The sequence below is a fragment of the Alosa alosa genome, chromosome 14 (genome assembly GCF_017589495.1).
Source record: "Alosa alosa isolate M-15738 ecotype Scorff River chromosome 14, AALO_Geno_1.1, whole genome shotgun sequence".
Lineage (NCBI taxonomy): Eukaryota > Metazoa > Chordata > Actinopteri > Clupeiformes > Clupeidae > Alosa > Alosa alosa.
The window spans coordinates 32,388,733-32,403,934 of record NC_063202.1 but is presented as its reverse complement, the minus strand read 5'-3'; the positions used below and the strand labels follow the sequence as shown (position 1 = coordinate 32,403,934).

Below are 15,202 nucleotides of genomic sequence, written 5' to 3'. Positions count from 1 at the left end.
ATCCGGGAAACCAACCTTGAACTAGAAGCCTGGCTAGACACAGTGGACAAGTCAGGCCTACCTGGCAAGTTCAAAGCATGGATTTACCAACACAGCATCCTCCCACGGATCCTCTGGCCCCTCCTGGCCTATGAGGTTCCAATCTCCACCATCGAGGGCTTTGAGATGAGAGTCCGCAGATTTCTACGGAAGTGGCTGGGTCTGCCTCGAAGCCTGAGCAGCATTGCCCTGTATGGCCAGAACAACAAGCTGAAGCTCCCCATCAATAGCCTGAATGAGGAGGAGGAGGTGCCAGGTAGGCGCTGCAATACAGAGAGTTACAGGACTCGAAGGTCTCCCAGGCTGGGATCGAGGTGAGGACAGGGCGGAGGTGGAGGGCAGCTGTGGATGTGGCTGAGTCGCAGCTACGGCACAGGGCACTGGTGGGATCAGTGACTCATGGAAGAGCTGGCTTGGGTAGCGGCACAACATCTCGCTACAACAAGGCACAGGGGAAGGACAGATCACTGGTGCAGCAAGAGGTGCAGGCATCAGTAGAGGAGAAGCGGGCCAGCAGGATTGTTGGCATGCAACAGCAGGGAGACTTGACAAGATGGGAGCATGCAGTTGACCGCAGAGTCTCATGGGCAGAGCTGTGGAAGGCAGAGCCCCATCGCATATGGTTCCTGATCCAGGCTGTCTACGATGTACTACCAAGCCCGTCCAACCTGTTCAGCTGGGTATTGGTGGAGTTAACAGCCTGCAAACCTCTGCCTAAAGACCACAAGGGGGACCACATCCTCAGCTGCTGTTCGAAGGCCCTGGACGAGGGGGGGGGGGCTATCGCTGGCGCCATGCCCAAGTCCTGAAGGCCATAGCGAACACCATCAGCTGTGGAATTAGCCAATGCAAGCACCTCCGCCCGGTGAAGAACACCCTTGCTTCCGTCTGTGCTGGAGAGAAGCCACCATCAGCTGCTAGGGCTGCCTCATCTGGCCTGCTAGCAACAGCACAAGACTGGGAGTTGAAAGTTGACCTGGGGAAGCAACTGAAATTTCCAGAAACTGTCACCACCACAACAGTGCGGCCTGACATGCTACTTATCTCGGAGACCTCCAAGCAGATCGTTCTCCTGGAACTCACCGTACCCTGGGACCGTAGCAAGGAGGCCAATAAAAGGAAAAGGGCAAAATACTCTGAACTAGTGGAGGAGTGCTGGAACAATGGGTGACGAGTGCAGTGTGAGCCCATTGAGGTGGGATGCAGGGGGTACGCTGGCCACAACAACAGAGCCTACAACATCTTGGGCATCACAGGGGCCTGTAAGCGAAGGGCCATCAAGGAGGTCACGGAGGCAGCAGAAGTTGCCTTCAGGTGGCTGTGGATAAGGAGAACCATGGGTGTGGTAGCGCTACCTGGACACAAGCCTGATCAAACCCCAGCTAGGTCGGCTAGGTGAGAGTGCATGATGTTTGAAAGACCCGAAACATTTTAAGTCTGGGTGACAATTAAGATTGATAAAATATAAATTATGATATGAAATTGTTACTTAACTCATTGAATGCCAAGCTGTTTTCGGGAGCTTTGTCCTAGAGTGCCAGCAATCTAGACCATTGTTGATGATATTTGTACAGCCACAGCATATTCTGTGTTATAGCTATGAACACATACAATGGCTCGTTTAAAAGGTGAGACTTTAAGCTCTCGGTGGCTGCAAACCGTGTATTTCTACACGCCTCTGTTCCTGAGAAATCCCAAGCTAAACAGTTGCTAGTTTTCATCAAAATCGCTGTTTTTTTCTAGAAATGGAGCTAGAACGTCTTTCATGAAATATGAAGTGTTGCCTGTTACTTACTTGTGTAAACTTTCCGGGAAGTGATCAGCGAGACCTGGGGAGACTGCCCTTAGTAATAGACCCACGAAAATGTCCTGGTTTTGACCTGATGTGCATGCGTCACTGATTCGAACCAAAGCGGCAACCGAGTTATGATAAAATGTCCAGATAAAATGTCCAGATTGTGCGTTTTCATTAGTTTTTGATCGTCATACAGTGGGCAGTGCTTCGACTTGGCCAGCTTCACGCGCGGTCCGCGCGTGGAATCACGCGGTATCACGCGACTTTAATTTGTATTTTCCCAGTGTGACGCTGCAACAACCCAAACAACCGGTAGATGGCTCAAGTGAGCAGGGTGTCTCGTAAAAAGAAATGGAGCCTGGAAAACCCTACACAGACTTCACTACAAACTTTAGCAGACTGGTTTAGAAATAATTTAATAGTCAGAAATATGCCTGCCCTGCCCTAATAAAGAAATATTTGGTTAACTGTTAGTGAATCCCGTTTGCAGCCGTGAAGAAACGCCAGGACAAATTAAACATTCTGGTTTTTTCTCGAGTGCAACGATGATAGACAGACATCATTTGGACAAAATATAGAGCATATTAACCTCCGTTGCTCAGCCAAATGCCTTCCTGTTACGTCCTGTTATCACGGAGTTACAGGCGATAAACGATTTTTGATGGTCACAAGTTTACTTCATTAGCGGTTTATTTTTTTGATTATTAAAGAGTGTTTTTCATTTAAAGGTTTGACTTCGTGCTTATTCAGTAGAGCATTTAGTGCTCTTCCCAATCCCAGACGTTCACATTGCATGTTTGTTTGGATGGATGCAACCCTTGAGATCTCGCTTGTCATAGGCGCCCGATACCGTGGATGCTTCGTCTCTCGGGCACCCACTGAAAACATTGAGCACCCACGTGTGACAGCTTACAGTCCCGGCTAAATTTACATTAATTTAAAATCAAACATCGCAGTTTATGTTAAATTCAGCATCTCTCATAATGTGATTGGATATGTTGCTGTCAATTCCCTACTTCATATACTAACCACCAATGAGGCGTCTCTCGTATGAAAATTCCTGACACTTCCCACCTGAAGAATTAGCATAAGGCTTTGTCGGGTCTTCAGCCCGAATGTTTAAAAATGTATATAGCCCTGAATATCATTTTAAAAGTAGTCTGACAAAGCTTATTGTTTTGTGACACAGCTAAACACTGGTACCTCATAGAACGTCTATAACATAGCCTAGGTGGTGCAACTCACAAAAGTAAGCAGATAGAAAGAACTCAATAAAATCTAGCCTACAACAACGACAGCTTTATGCGCGGGGGAGAGAAGCGTATCTTGCGCACACTGTGCTTTATGATTGTTGCCTTCTGATGGTATCTTGCTAATTCACTGAACTGCATTAGGTGACACAAATGGTATTGCCTTTATCTTATAACTCCTTGTCTGAGCGACTACCAGGCCTATGGTTTTTAAAAGTCAGATGTTCCCTGACAAAGACATTCGAAAATTAAGAATGTTTATTGACTTGAAAAATACACAAATTTTTGCAAACTCCTTCATTCAACCCTTGAAGACATCAGCGGTCTGGTGCGCTATGTAGATCGTTTCTCGTACCATTTAATTTCTCAGAATTTAGGTCTACTAGGCCTACAATAACGTCATCACCAAATACATCTTTTATTTTTAGTTGATCAACCACAAAGAGTAGCATAGGCCTACTGTGCACAGTGCACTGACGACTGTAGCAGCCCAAGGTAACCAGTTGTTGTAGATGAGAGGCAACCCCTTGTTTCAGATAGCCTGGACAACATGTTACCTGGGTGTTGCCTACATTATTAATTAATGGTAGCCTACAATAGTTAATTGATTCGCGTAACATATTAGTTGGCTCAAAGAGTAGGGAATCAGGATGGAGAGAGTCCGTGCGTGTGTGTTGCTTTTCGCGGGATCGAATCCAGTTTAATGCTAGTTTTCAAAACATATATTTTTTACATGTCTTTTGTCCAGTGGCTGTAATGTAGCCCGGCTCATGGCGTATGGCGACTTCAAACCGCCCTAAAACAACTTGTTTGTGAATGTCTGACAACTGCTGCAGCGCATGCACGCAAAAAGGAAACCAGTAGGTGGAGAAACCAGAAGGCACACAACACCGAACGATTTTAAGGCTATTTCGCATAGGCTACTCAATGGTGCTATTTCACCGCGCATTATAGCGACCCCCACTCACGGGGTTAGTGGAAGGTGTTAATAGACGATTGGCGTAGCCTACAGTGGACTAGGGCTGTCAAAATTGCTCAAAAATGACGTTCGAATATCCCTCTAAAATAAACACATGTATTCGAATATATTGGAATATCTAGGCTATATTATTTAGCATTATGTCAGTGATGCGCATCATGTCATCTGTTTTTTAACTTTTGTATGGTTATTGCTTGACAGGGGGGATCCCAAGCAGCTTTCAGCCATAAGGCATTTCCTAATTCACCTGACACTGATATTCAAAATGTTGAAACTATTTGGCATAACCTATAAGCAGTTTAATTAAATGTAATGTTAGTTGTAAACAAGCGGGCTACTTGGTGAGGCTTGGCCTCACAGATGCCTTCGTGCCTTAAATGGCAATACAAATCTTCACGATAGGCCTATTAACTGACCGCCCGATTCCGTTGGCTGGGGGCAGGGGGCCATCAGACATTGTTCCCAAGGGTCTATGAATTGTTAACCCGCCCTGCCCCCAACGAGCGCAACTTTCCACCTCTGAGATAGCTGAAAAGAAGTCTAGGGACTCCTAACTCACTAGACCTACTTACTGTAGGCTGCGCCAAACCACAAGCCTGCATTCGAGGCAGGCCTTCTGTTGAAGAATTTTATATAAATCCTGCGCTAACAGTAATCCTCCTACCCCCACTACCACAGCTGTGGATAGTGTGGCATGCTCACGCTTTATGTCTCCTTCTTGCAGGCCTACTAGGCCTATAGCCCAACCATTTACGTCTTCAAAAAATAACAACTTGCCAGATATGCCTTCATAAATTTGGGCTTCATTCAGCATTTTGTTCTTCCACTGGAAATTACTCTTCTACATTTGCTGCCTGCTACATCCTTTCTGTTTGTATTGTTTAGAAAATGTTTGACGTCTTGAGTTAATGCATTAAACATTGTTTGCTGGTAACCAGCCACAAATAGCCTACATATTCTTCCGTGCGTTCTCTCCAAAATGTGCCCGTTCTATAGGCTATCCAAGTGCATAATTCTGCGGCATAAAGCAGATGTATTTGTGTATTGTACAGAAAAATAAAAATAACCTGTCAAGCAGTCAATTGACTACATTGCAGTCAATAAGTAGTGCAAATTATGAAACCAAAACGTGGGTCATAGTTGTCTAAGCCTCTGCTGTGAGGCCAAACCCATGAACAAAGACGCATTGATATCTGCAATAGTTATTTTTTTTTGGCGAAACAAGCTCACAGCCGAACAAGTCATACTGAAGGGAGCAACTGGCATGTGATCTCCCCACGGGCCAATGGATGTACAAGTTTTCTCCTGTGCCTCACGATATTTAATCCAGTGTTTTGTCAAGTTGCAAAATGCTATTAGTTTTAACAATTTTTATGATAGTATGAAGTACTTTTTGTATAGGGTACTATCTTAATTGCTTTATACTCAATACTTGACCAATGGCTATTGCATCTGTCTATTGAAAGTGAGAATGTGGCATGTGATCTACTGTGTAGGCTTCATAAAATAAAATAAACAGATTGCTAATGGCCTACAAGCTGATCTGGGGTGTTTTCCGTACAACTCACGGAGGTTAGCTTTTTACTAACAGGATGCATCGTTCAACTAACCAACATGTAAGTTCACGACTGTTTCCCAAAACTGTCGTACTTACATAGTACTATAAGTTTGGACCATGATAGTTTCAAACTTCAGTAGTCTGGACTAAGGTGGTTAATGGCGTTTAGTAGCGTGAGCGGGCACCTGCACATACTTCTGTGGCATTGCGTTAAGGCCGGCAGATGACAGCGCCGTTGCACAGCAGTTACCAGTCCCCTGTCCAAGAGTTCGAATCTGGGTTAAGATGTTGACAACAATATTGACATCGTTGTTTACCTAAGTTTATCTTTTGTGCAGATCATATTATCAAAATCAGAATCAGCCTTCTTGGCTTGGTTAACAAGGACCCCCCCCATGAAAATCAAAGGCTACATATTCTCAGCTGACTCGTCAAAAAGTGCGCACCACCATATTATTATCTGCAAGTGTGTGACTTTTACTTACGTGCACATGGCTGCAAATTGACTTTTAATTGATGTATTTTCTGCCTTGGGCATTTTAAAATATGGATGTATGGTGGTTAGAAGTGTAAATATCAATTAGAAACCTAAATATATTTATAATTATTAATTTGCAAACAAATAACTGGCGTCAGTGACGTCTTTGACATGAAGATCCCTGGAACTATGCTTCTAGCATTCTACCACAGGTCGAGAGGTGTAGTTGTAACTACACAACTTTACGATAGTGGTTCTTGAGCGTTCGTTGCTACTATGGTTTTGGGAAACACTAACTTAGTGGAACGATGGACTATGTAAGTTCCAAATATGAATGTAATTCTGTGGCATAAAGCAGATGTATTTGTTTATTGTACAGAAAAATAAAAATGACATGTCAAGCAGTCAATTGACTACATTGCAGTCAAGAAGTAGGGCAAATTCATTTCTGAAAACTAAAACATGGGTCATAGTTGTCTAAGCCTCTATTAAGTAGCCTGTTAAAAAAAATTAAGCCAGATAGTATTAAATCGGCAACAACATTGTTTTCTGCAGAAGCCTACCCAAGGCTACAGATTAATTCTGAACAGTTATTTCTCTACTGGCTCAATTATCACACCACTGTTTTGATTTGCGTGGTTCGTTAACCCCAACACTGACAATAATGTAGACAGCAAATTTCGATTTCGATTTTAAAATTACCACCGTGTAGTCAAGCCTTAAGCCATACCCAAGTAGCCTAAATCGAGGTAATGTTTAATTATGCATGATTTATTTTGTTATTGAATTCGTAGGCTGGGATTACTCTCGGCAACCATTATGTTTAATGGTAGATCCTGCTTTTTCAGAAGGGACCGCAGGCAGAGCGATGTACAGTGGTAGAGCGACGCACAGTGGCTGAAAGTGGTACTAAAGCTTCCGCGCCTTCACGCCCGGCGTATCTTGTGAATGAAGTGGTCATTTGAAAGCGATGCCCACTGTATATTTCATTTCCATTCATCACAGAGTTCCCAAAATCACATATAAGGTGTGTTAGAGTGTCTAGTTTCGTAATTTAAAAAAAAGCTAAAAACGTAATACTAAGTTTTTGGCACTCAACGCATGGGAAGGAAAAACGTAATATTACGTTATATTTTTGGCACTCAATGAGTTAATGTTTAACAAATAATCCTCTTGTCCATCACCTCTCCTTCTCCATTGGCTTCCTCAGCTGTTAATCAAGACATGCTGCCTGGAAGAGGGAGTTCCAACGTGTCCAGACGTCTAGAATGACATTATGTTTTGGCTAATCTAAACCACAAATTCACATTTTTAATTACACTCTACATTGATTAAGTTTGCCAGTGGTGGACCGCTTCAGCGGAGCTAAGCGGAACGAAATTCATCTGGCGAGAGTCAGGTTAATTCTTTGCCAGGGTGAAATTATTCACTGGCACTGCTGGAATAACCTGACTCTCGCCAGATGAATTTGGTTCCGCTTAGCTCCGCCTAGCTCCACTCACCTCCATATGGGATCGGTTCCATTGAGAGTGATTTCAGCACAAGATTGTACGGTAGAGCCAATCAGGACGCAGAGCGGGATTTTCATAGATGTGACATGGCGTAGAAGCGACTGTGAGACTGTTCTCAGCGTCACGGGTTGGCTTCAATGTGAGTGGTTGAAGTAGCACGTCAATAGATGACTGACAAGTGGCCTATCCAATCTTATGCAAGGATTTTTAATAAGGCCCAGCCTTCTGAAACACCACTCCAATGGATCGATCCCAGATGGATGAGTGGAGCTAGGCGGAACGAAATTCATCTGCTGAGAGTCAGGTTACTGCTGGAAGGCCAGAGATAAAAAAAAATATATAAATACTGTTAAATTATTTTGAACATTTAATATGATACAACTGCCATCTACACCCTTACTTACTGATATGGTCGTTGGTATCTGAAACAATTATAAGCTAGTCACCTTTGATGAATAGTTTGACTGTAATATTATATATGGTTGGATACGGATGATAAATATACTAGCACTTAGCTCAAAAAATCACTGATCAGTCACTGTTTTTTTCCAGTCCAAATGTAGCCTGACGAGCCAGACCCACGTCAAGATGTAGGGTCTGGGAACACCATCAGCAGTGCTCAATAATGAGGGGTGGGATAAATGGTTGTCTTTCAAGTTTCCCTTTGGCTTTTAAATTGATGCCATGTGTCACCAGGTGTTTCATCAAATTTGATGTGTTTCCACCTTTGCATGAAATAGCTTTCCTGCATTTGTTGCACGTCACAGACATTGCATCCTTTGTAGAAAAATGAAGCCAAACGCTCAGTTTTAGGCATCTTGCTGAGTGGAGGTATCAAATAGTGAGAGTGTTACAGCAGCATGTAATGCGATTGCAACGCTGGGACACCAGAGGGCAGAAATAAATATGGATTAAACATGGTTATGGATTTAAATGGCACCGAAATATCTGAAATTTGCTTTGTGATTCGATTTCATTACTACTGTTGATGTAGGCTCCGGTGCCATATTGGAACCGGATTTCGGTGCCCAACCCTAGCCAAGAAGGCAGTACACAAAAGACAAAACTGACATAAGGAAAGAAACAGCCATGATAAAAAAAAAAAAACCTGAAAAAATGTCAAATCAAATAAAACAATACAATTCCAAGAGACCACAAGATCGCATATTTCTTGTTCAGATCCTTCTTGGCTTAATGCAAAATTAATTTGATACTTCCAACACTGTACTTGTACTCCTGACTGTTGTATTGTTTTGTGTGCATTCAGGGTATGTTGAGTTGGACTGCAATCCATTCCCTCACTGTGTGATTAATCAGTTCCTCTCCACTGAAGATTTTGTGTTCAACCTGGAGAAGGAGCTATCTCAGCTAAACTTCCACAGCAAGAGTAATGATCTCTACAAATTCACACAGGTATAATCATATTACTACACTGTAAGTTGCACAGGCACACACACTCTGGAGGTCAAAAATCACACAAAGATACTCAAGCTGTTGATTAAAAAATAATCTTAGCTTCTCAAAGGTACACATTTTTTAAGGGAGATGGTGCTTACAGTACAACATAAGAGACATCAGACAAATTTGGTGACCATGGAGGCTATTTTGGAACATCAATGAGAGAACATCACTTAAAAGAAAATTCCTTGGTTTCTCAAGGTCACCAAGGACTGCCGGTACGGAAAAAAATGAAAACAATCCGTTCTACCTAGCTTGAGTTTCTTTAGCCAACAGCTAGAGCTGCCAGGTGGCTACAGTGGTACACTCATGGCATGTTAATGAGCCCCCTTTTCATGATTTTAAAGATGCACTGTAGCTTCCTGGACAGTACTTCTCAGTGACCTCCAGAAACATGTTGTCCATGTGTCTGCAACCGAACCTGCACCAGCCAAACGAGGAGGAAACATCCATGTTCCCTTGCATCTTATGACCACTACACCGCTGCTATGTAATGTTTCCTAAATTCCTGACATTTCTTGATCGTGACACTTCTTCGTAGTATTGCACTCCCCTATTAGTTATGTGTTAATGGCTAACATGTATTCCATGAAATTAAGTATTACTGTGCGATTACGGTAGCCATCAATATTCAATAAAAATGCATTTGTTGACACAGGAAATATACTACATTATTTTTAAAAGTGTTTTTTTCTGTTCTCTTTAGTCTGCTGATTTAAACGACAGGATGGAGCCATGTATCACAGAGTTGAGGTGTGTTAACACATTTAAATATTTTTGCCTCTACCGGTATTATGTTCTTATTGTTATGTTTCCTGTTTTCAACCTTTTGTATGCATTATTAGGTTGGTGTTGTTAGGCCAATTCCGCACCTGGTTAAGTGAGTTGTTGGATGTGGAGCTAGAGCCAACTGTGGACATTTTCTGTGCCAAATATCAACACACAGGTCAATAAATCCACAATTACCTTTTCTGTCTGTATTCTTACATTTCTTTCATTCTACTTTTTTACCAACTGTACCTTCCATTCCTTCATTTTCAAAGGAATAATGTATATTGTCTGCCAGTTAGTACTGACAGTCTATTGCTATTTCGTGGCTTCCTTTAAGAAAAAGTTCTTCATTCAAATGAAACCTTAAAGTTTAAGGTGTTGCTTAGCAATGTATTTATTTTATGCCTCTCAGTTACAGTGAATATATAATATTCTATAGCAAAAAGTAAATGGATTACTTGAATGATATGAAACATGTAACTCAGAAGCTCAAAACCCTTGTCAGGGGCAGCAGTCATTCACTTTTGACCCGATGTTCGGATGAGCCATTCAATTTGATGGAACTTTGTGCAGCATTCTGAAGAGTTGCTTTTAATTTGCGTTGTTGCACCAAACTCTTTTGCATTTCTCACTGTATTCTACTTACTGTCCATTCCACCCCTCACTCAGTCATATCTGACATTCTCTCTCTTTGTAGATGTATTATTGTGTCATGATGACGAGTTAGAAGGCAGAAGAGTGGCCTTTATTCTATACTTGGTACCACCATGGGAACTTTGTGATGGTGGAACATTAGATCTGTTCTGCACTGATGGTTTGTATTTGTGTGTGATGTGTATATCTTATGGTCTGTCCATGTGATTGGTCTGTCTTCTACATTTTAGAAAAGTGTCCTCCTGCAGGGTATCCGCAAAGGTTATAAATACCAGTGAAAAGAGACTTGTTTATGTAATGTATGTACATTATGTTTGATTAGCCTTTTGGAGTTCAAAGGTAATATTAACATAACCCTTGCTGTTTGTGTGCGTAAAAATAAGCTATTTAGGCCTGCTTGGGACCGCTGCCTACATTCCACCCCAAGCAGACACTAACTACACTCTAATTTCATGTGAATAGCCTCAGCACTTCATACTCAATACTGTATTCAATACTTATTTTCCCCACTTTATGTGTGTATATATTATTATTATTATTATTATTATTATTATTATTATTATTATTATGTTTTATTTATTTTAGGGCTGTCAAATGATAAAATTTTTTAATCGCAATGAATCACTGCATTTCTATTCACATATTTTATCACATGATTAAAATTATATTATTTTACATTTCTAAACTTTCTAGAAGTCCATATTAACAATGTAAAGCCATTTTTACCGGTGTATATTGATTGGGAATCAAATGAAAGCAAAGAAAGTTACTTAATGAACTTAACTTTAAGACATATTTGATTATTTCAAATAAAATTTCAAAAGATGTGCAGCGGGCCTGAGGCAACACATTGTAGGCTATTCTTCAGAAATATAGCTGATATAAACTGAAGTAAATGCTACAGCAGAAATGCATGCACAAAATGTGCACACATAAAGAGCATAACAAACAAAAAAAATACTCCATATAGCCTATGTTCATTATCTTTAGAGTTCAGTTGAAATAAGGATATTTTCATATTGAGAAATATGCAAAAGTGCATACGCCAAATGTAGCGTAGGCTAGGCCTACAGCACATTTCAATGAAGTACTAACAAAAATAGCCTAGTCCATTAACTATGTTCAGTTCACGTGTGAAAGTGTAAGAGTAATAAACAATGTTTTTTTAATTCCATGTCAACTGAGCCGTGACGAGATGAGTGCACTGTCACTTGCCACGCATATCAGCGCCAAAGTTTTTAACTGGCAAACACTGCATGAACAATGGATTTTATGGAGCCAAATAGAACTGAATTGTAATTTACGTGGCGGCGGTGTGATGCTGATGTGTGGAGTTGTATTGAGAACAACAGAATGTAATGTAGGCTAATTGAATGTCGTTTGCGCCGGCGGCGGCTATTTTCTATACAAATCCTATGAAGTTCAGTGTTCACAGAGCTCAGCGCCCTCGGCGGAAAAAAGCCCTCGGCGCTGACCTTTTTTTCCTCGATGCGCTGAAAGTTGAAATCTGTTCAACTTTTAGAACAGCGCTGGGCTCGTCAATGTCACTTCTCTCTTGCTAGCCAATTGAAATCAAGGAAGCGGCGGGACCTGTACTGTCAACAATGTTGGTAGTGGCAGAGGAAAACTCAATCAGCCAAGTCCTATCGTGACTAATATTAATAATTAACTAGAGAATGTAATTCCAGGGAATTACGAGTGCATGAAAATCAAGCTAGGACAGACATAACATAGCTTAATAAAAGTTGATAGTTTAGAAGTAGAGTTTAAAAGTTGAATATAGATAGATTAACAGTTGTTAATAGACAGATAGTTGAAAGTTTAAAAGTTAAATGTAGATAGTTTAAAAGTTGTTGACAGACTGATAGTTTAATGTGTGTTGATAGACAAATGGTTTAAAGGCTCTATATAGGTAGATATTGACAGTTGGAATGGCTCTAATGTTTGCTAGCAGTTATGCTAACAAAGCTAATTTTTTTGACCAAGTTACTTAGTTAACTTAGCTCATGTTTTCTAGCAGTTTTGGAAAAATGCTAACTATGCTAACCATGTGACTTAGCTAACTTAGCTAATCATTTTTAGCAGTTATGTTAACTATGCTAACATGTTAACTATGCTAATCACATTACTTAGCTAACTTAGCTAATCATTTGTAGCAGTTTTACTAAAAATGCTAACATGCTAACTATGTTTATATGTTAACTATGTTAACCATGTGACTCAGCTAACTTAGCTAATCATTTTTAGCAGTTTTACTAAATGCTAACTATGTTAACAATGCTAACAATGCTAATGATTAGTGTTGCACGGTGTATCGATACTAAAAAGGTATCACGATGCCTTCACGCAAAAAACGATGCGATTTCCGATGTTTTTAGAATCGATACTTTATTAAAATAATAACGTTCTGTATCTGTGTGAACTGCTGCTCTCACTGCTCCTTGCACGCATCTAGGCAAGTGGGCGTGTCCAGCAGGCAGCTCTGAGTGAGTGAGTGCGCAGGCAACGTCAACATAGTTCTTTGCCGACAGTCCTCGGCCTTGTGGATAAAACAAAAGGTGAAATCTGGAACTATTTCAGATGCATCGCGAATATTGAAGGCAAGACATCAGGTACACAGAGGCCCGTTCGTAAAATATGTTTTAAAGTAATTTAAAAGCAGTAGGCTACGCATGGAACTTGGCTAAACACCTCGCAGACATATCCCGACATTTTTAAAGAGTTCAAAGAACGACAGGTTAACGAATATGCTATAGAAAACACAACTACATGGTTAGTGCCAAGTTCTTCTCTTCTGTTTTAGTCTAGCCTAAGTGAAACGAGTATGGTTCTCTGGGATAAAACGAACCTTCCTTCATCAATTAATTTTGACGAGACATAACGAGATGTAATCATAGGTTGCTAACGTGATGAAAGCGCAATGTTCACGCCAGAATAACATTACCATAACTTGTAAACAATCTATTTCATGTTCTGCATGTTGACTGCAATTTGTTTAATAATTATTGCCCAGATGTAGGATAGGCTACCCGAAATGCGCTAATTAAAGCCCACAGCATATAATACCACCAAAGCGTGTTGAGTCCTAATAATAATAGCAGCTTATTGTTACGTGGTAGCAAATCCTGTTATCAAAGAAATAGACATCATGTAGGAATGTGCACAGATATATTGCAACAGGTAATGGTGTAGGCCTAATTGACGAAGACCTGAGTGGTGGTAACGTCGTACTTGTACACTGGGCGCAAAGAAGAAATCCCATGAACACGGGAAGGCCTAGGGTAGCCTAGGCTATACTGTACATCAGATGGCCTAAAGATTAGGCCCCTCTGCATAGCATTCAGTGCAGTAGTTACAGCATGCAGTAATTTCAAAACTGACCTTGATCTAGCTTAGTTTGGCTATTTAAAGCTACTTTATTGCCAAAACACAACACAATGTAAACGAACTATAACAATCAATAAAGGACTTAATCACACAAAGTAGGCCTGCTATTTTACTGACTATAAAAAAATAATAATTATGTAGGAAGTTTAGAACCTGGAATTGACCTGCACACTACAAAAGTGCACCGAATTCAACACAAATGACTCAATACACTTGGAGGAGGTATGAGTCCTTTCTTTTTCAGATATCTTAGGATTTCGCCGTAGTATCGTTTCAGTATCAAGCATCGTGATATTTATGGCTGGTATCGTATCGAAGTCATAATTTTGGTATCGTGACAACACTACTAATGATGCTAACTAGCTAGTGAGGACTTTTATTTTGAAACAGTTGAAGGCAGAGGATGATGGGAGTCATAGTTGACAAACAGTTACAGTAACAGTTGAACAGTTAAAAAGTTTCGTCAAATTATCGTCAAATATCTACCTATACACATTCATTAAACTTCCAGTCTGTCAACAACTTTTAAACTATTTACCTTCAACTTTTAAACGGTCTACTTTTAAACTATCTATTAAACTAGCTGTCTATCAACAACTTAACATTAGCTTTATGACATCATAATAGGCTATTAAGGAATTAGAATGCAATCAACTGCACCTGTGCTCTCTCACTGACTGTCTGCAGCAACTTGAATTGAACCTCTTCCTGTGTGTCCCTCTCCATTCAACTGAATAGCTCACTTATCATCCCAACTTTCTTTCACTTCTTTTTCTTCACTTTCTCTCACTTTCTCTATCTATCTATTTCTCCCAATTTCAATAACTTTTAACTATTCTTACTTTTTTTTACTATTTACACATTTTATAGCATGGTAACCACTATAATGACCCTAGCAACAGCCTAGCAACCACTTTTATAGCATAGCAACCACTGTCATTATCCTAGCAACAGCCTAGCAACCACCTTAAATATCCTAGCAACAACCTAGCAACCACTTTTAGAGCATAGCAACCACTATAATTACCCTAGCAACAACCTAGCAACCACTTTTATAGCAAAGCAACCACTATCATTATCCTAGCAACAGCCTAGCAACCACCTTAAATACCCTAGCAACCTAGCAACCACTTTTATAGCATAGCAACCACTACAATTACCCTAGCAACAACCTAGCAACCACTTTAATAGCATAGCAACCACTATCATTATCCTAGCAACAGCCTAGCAACCACCTTAAATATCCTAGCAACAACCTAGCAACCACTTTTATAGCATAGCAACCACTATAATTACCCTAGCAACAGCGTAGCAACCACTTT

The 15,202-nt window shown here is 40.7% G+C and overlaps 1 protein-coding gene across 3 annotated transcripts in view; it reads left to right on the top strand.

Moving 5' to 3' along the window:
- Positions 1 to 15,202, top strand: part of ogfod1 (2-oxoglutarate and iron-dependent oxygenase domain containing 1) — a 116,852-nt gene that overhangs the window by 8,357 nt on the left and 93,293 nt on the right. For 2 of the 3 annotated variants that reach the window (XM_048262444.1, XM_048262443.1), the window contains exons 2-5: positions 8,878 to 9,023; positions 9,775 to 9,821; positions 9,914 to 10,014; positions 10,537 to 10,653. In XM_048262444.1, coding sequence (XP_048118401.1) covers positions 8,878 to 9,023; positions 9,775 to 9,821; positions 9,914 to 10,014; positions 10,537 to 10,653 — 411 coding nt within the window. Of the gene's footprint in view, positions 1 to 478; positions 1,435 to 8,877; positions 9,024 to 9,774; positions 9,822 to 9,913; positions 10,015 to 10,536; positions 10,654 to 15,202 lie in introns of those variants that run through there. The other variant, XM_048262445.1, reaches the window with a different exon arrangement.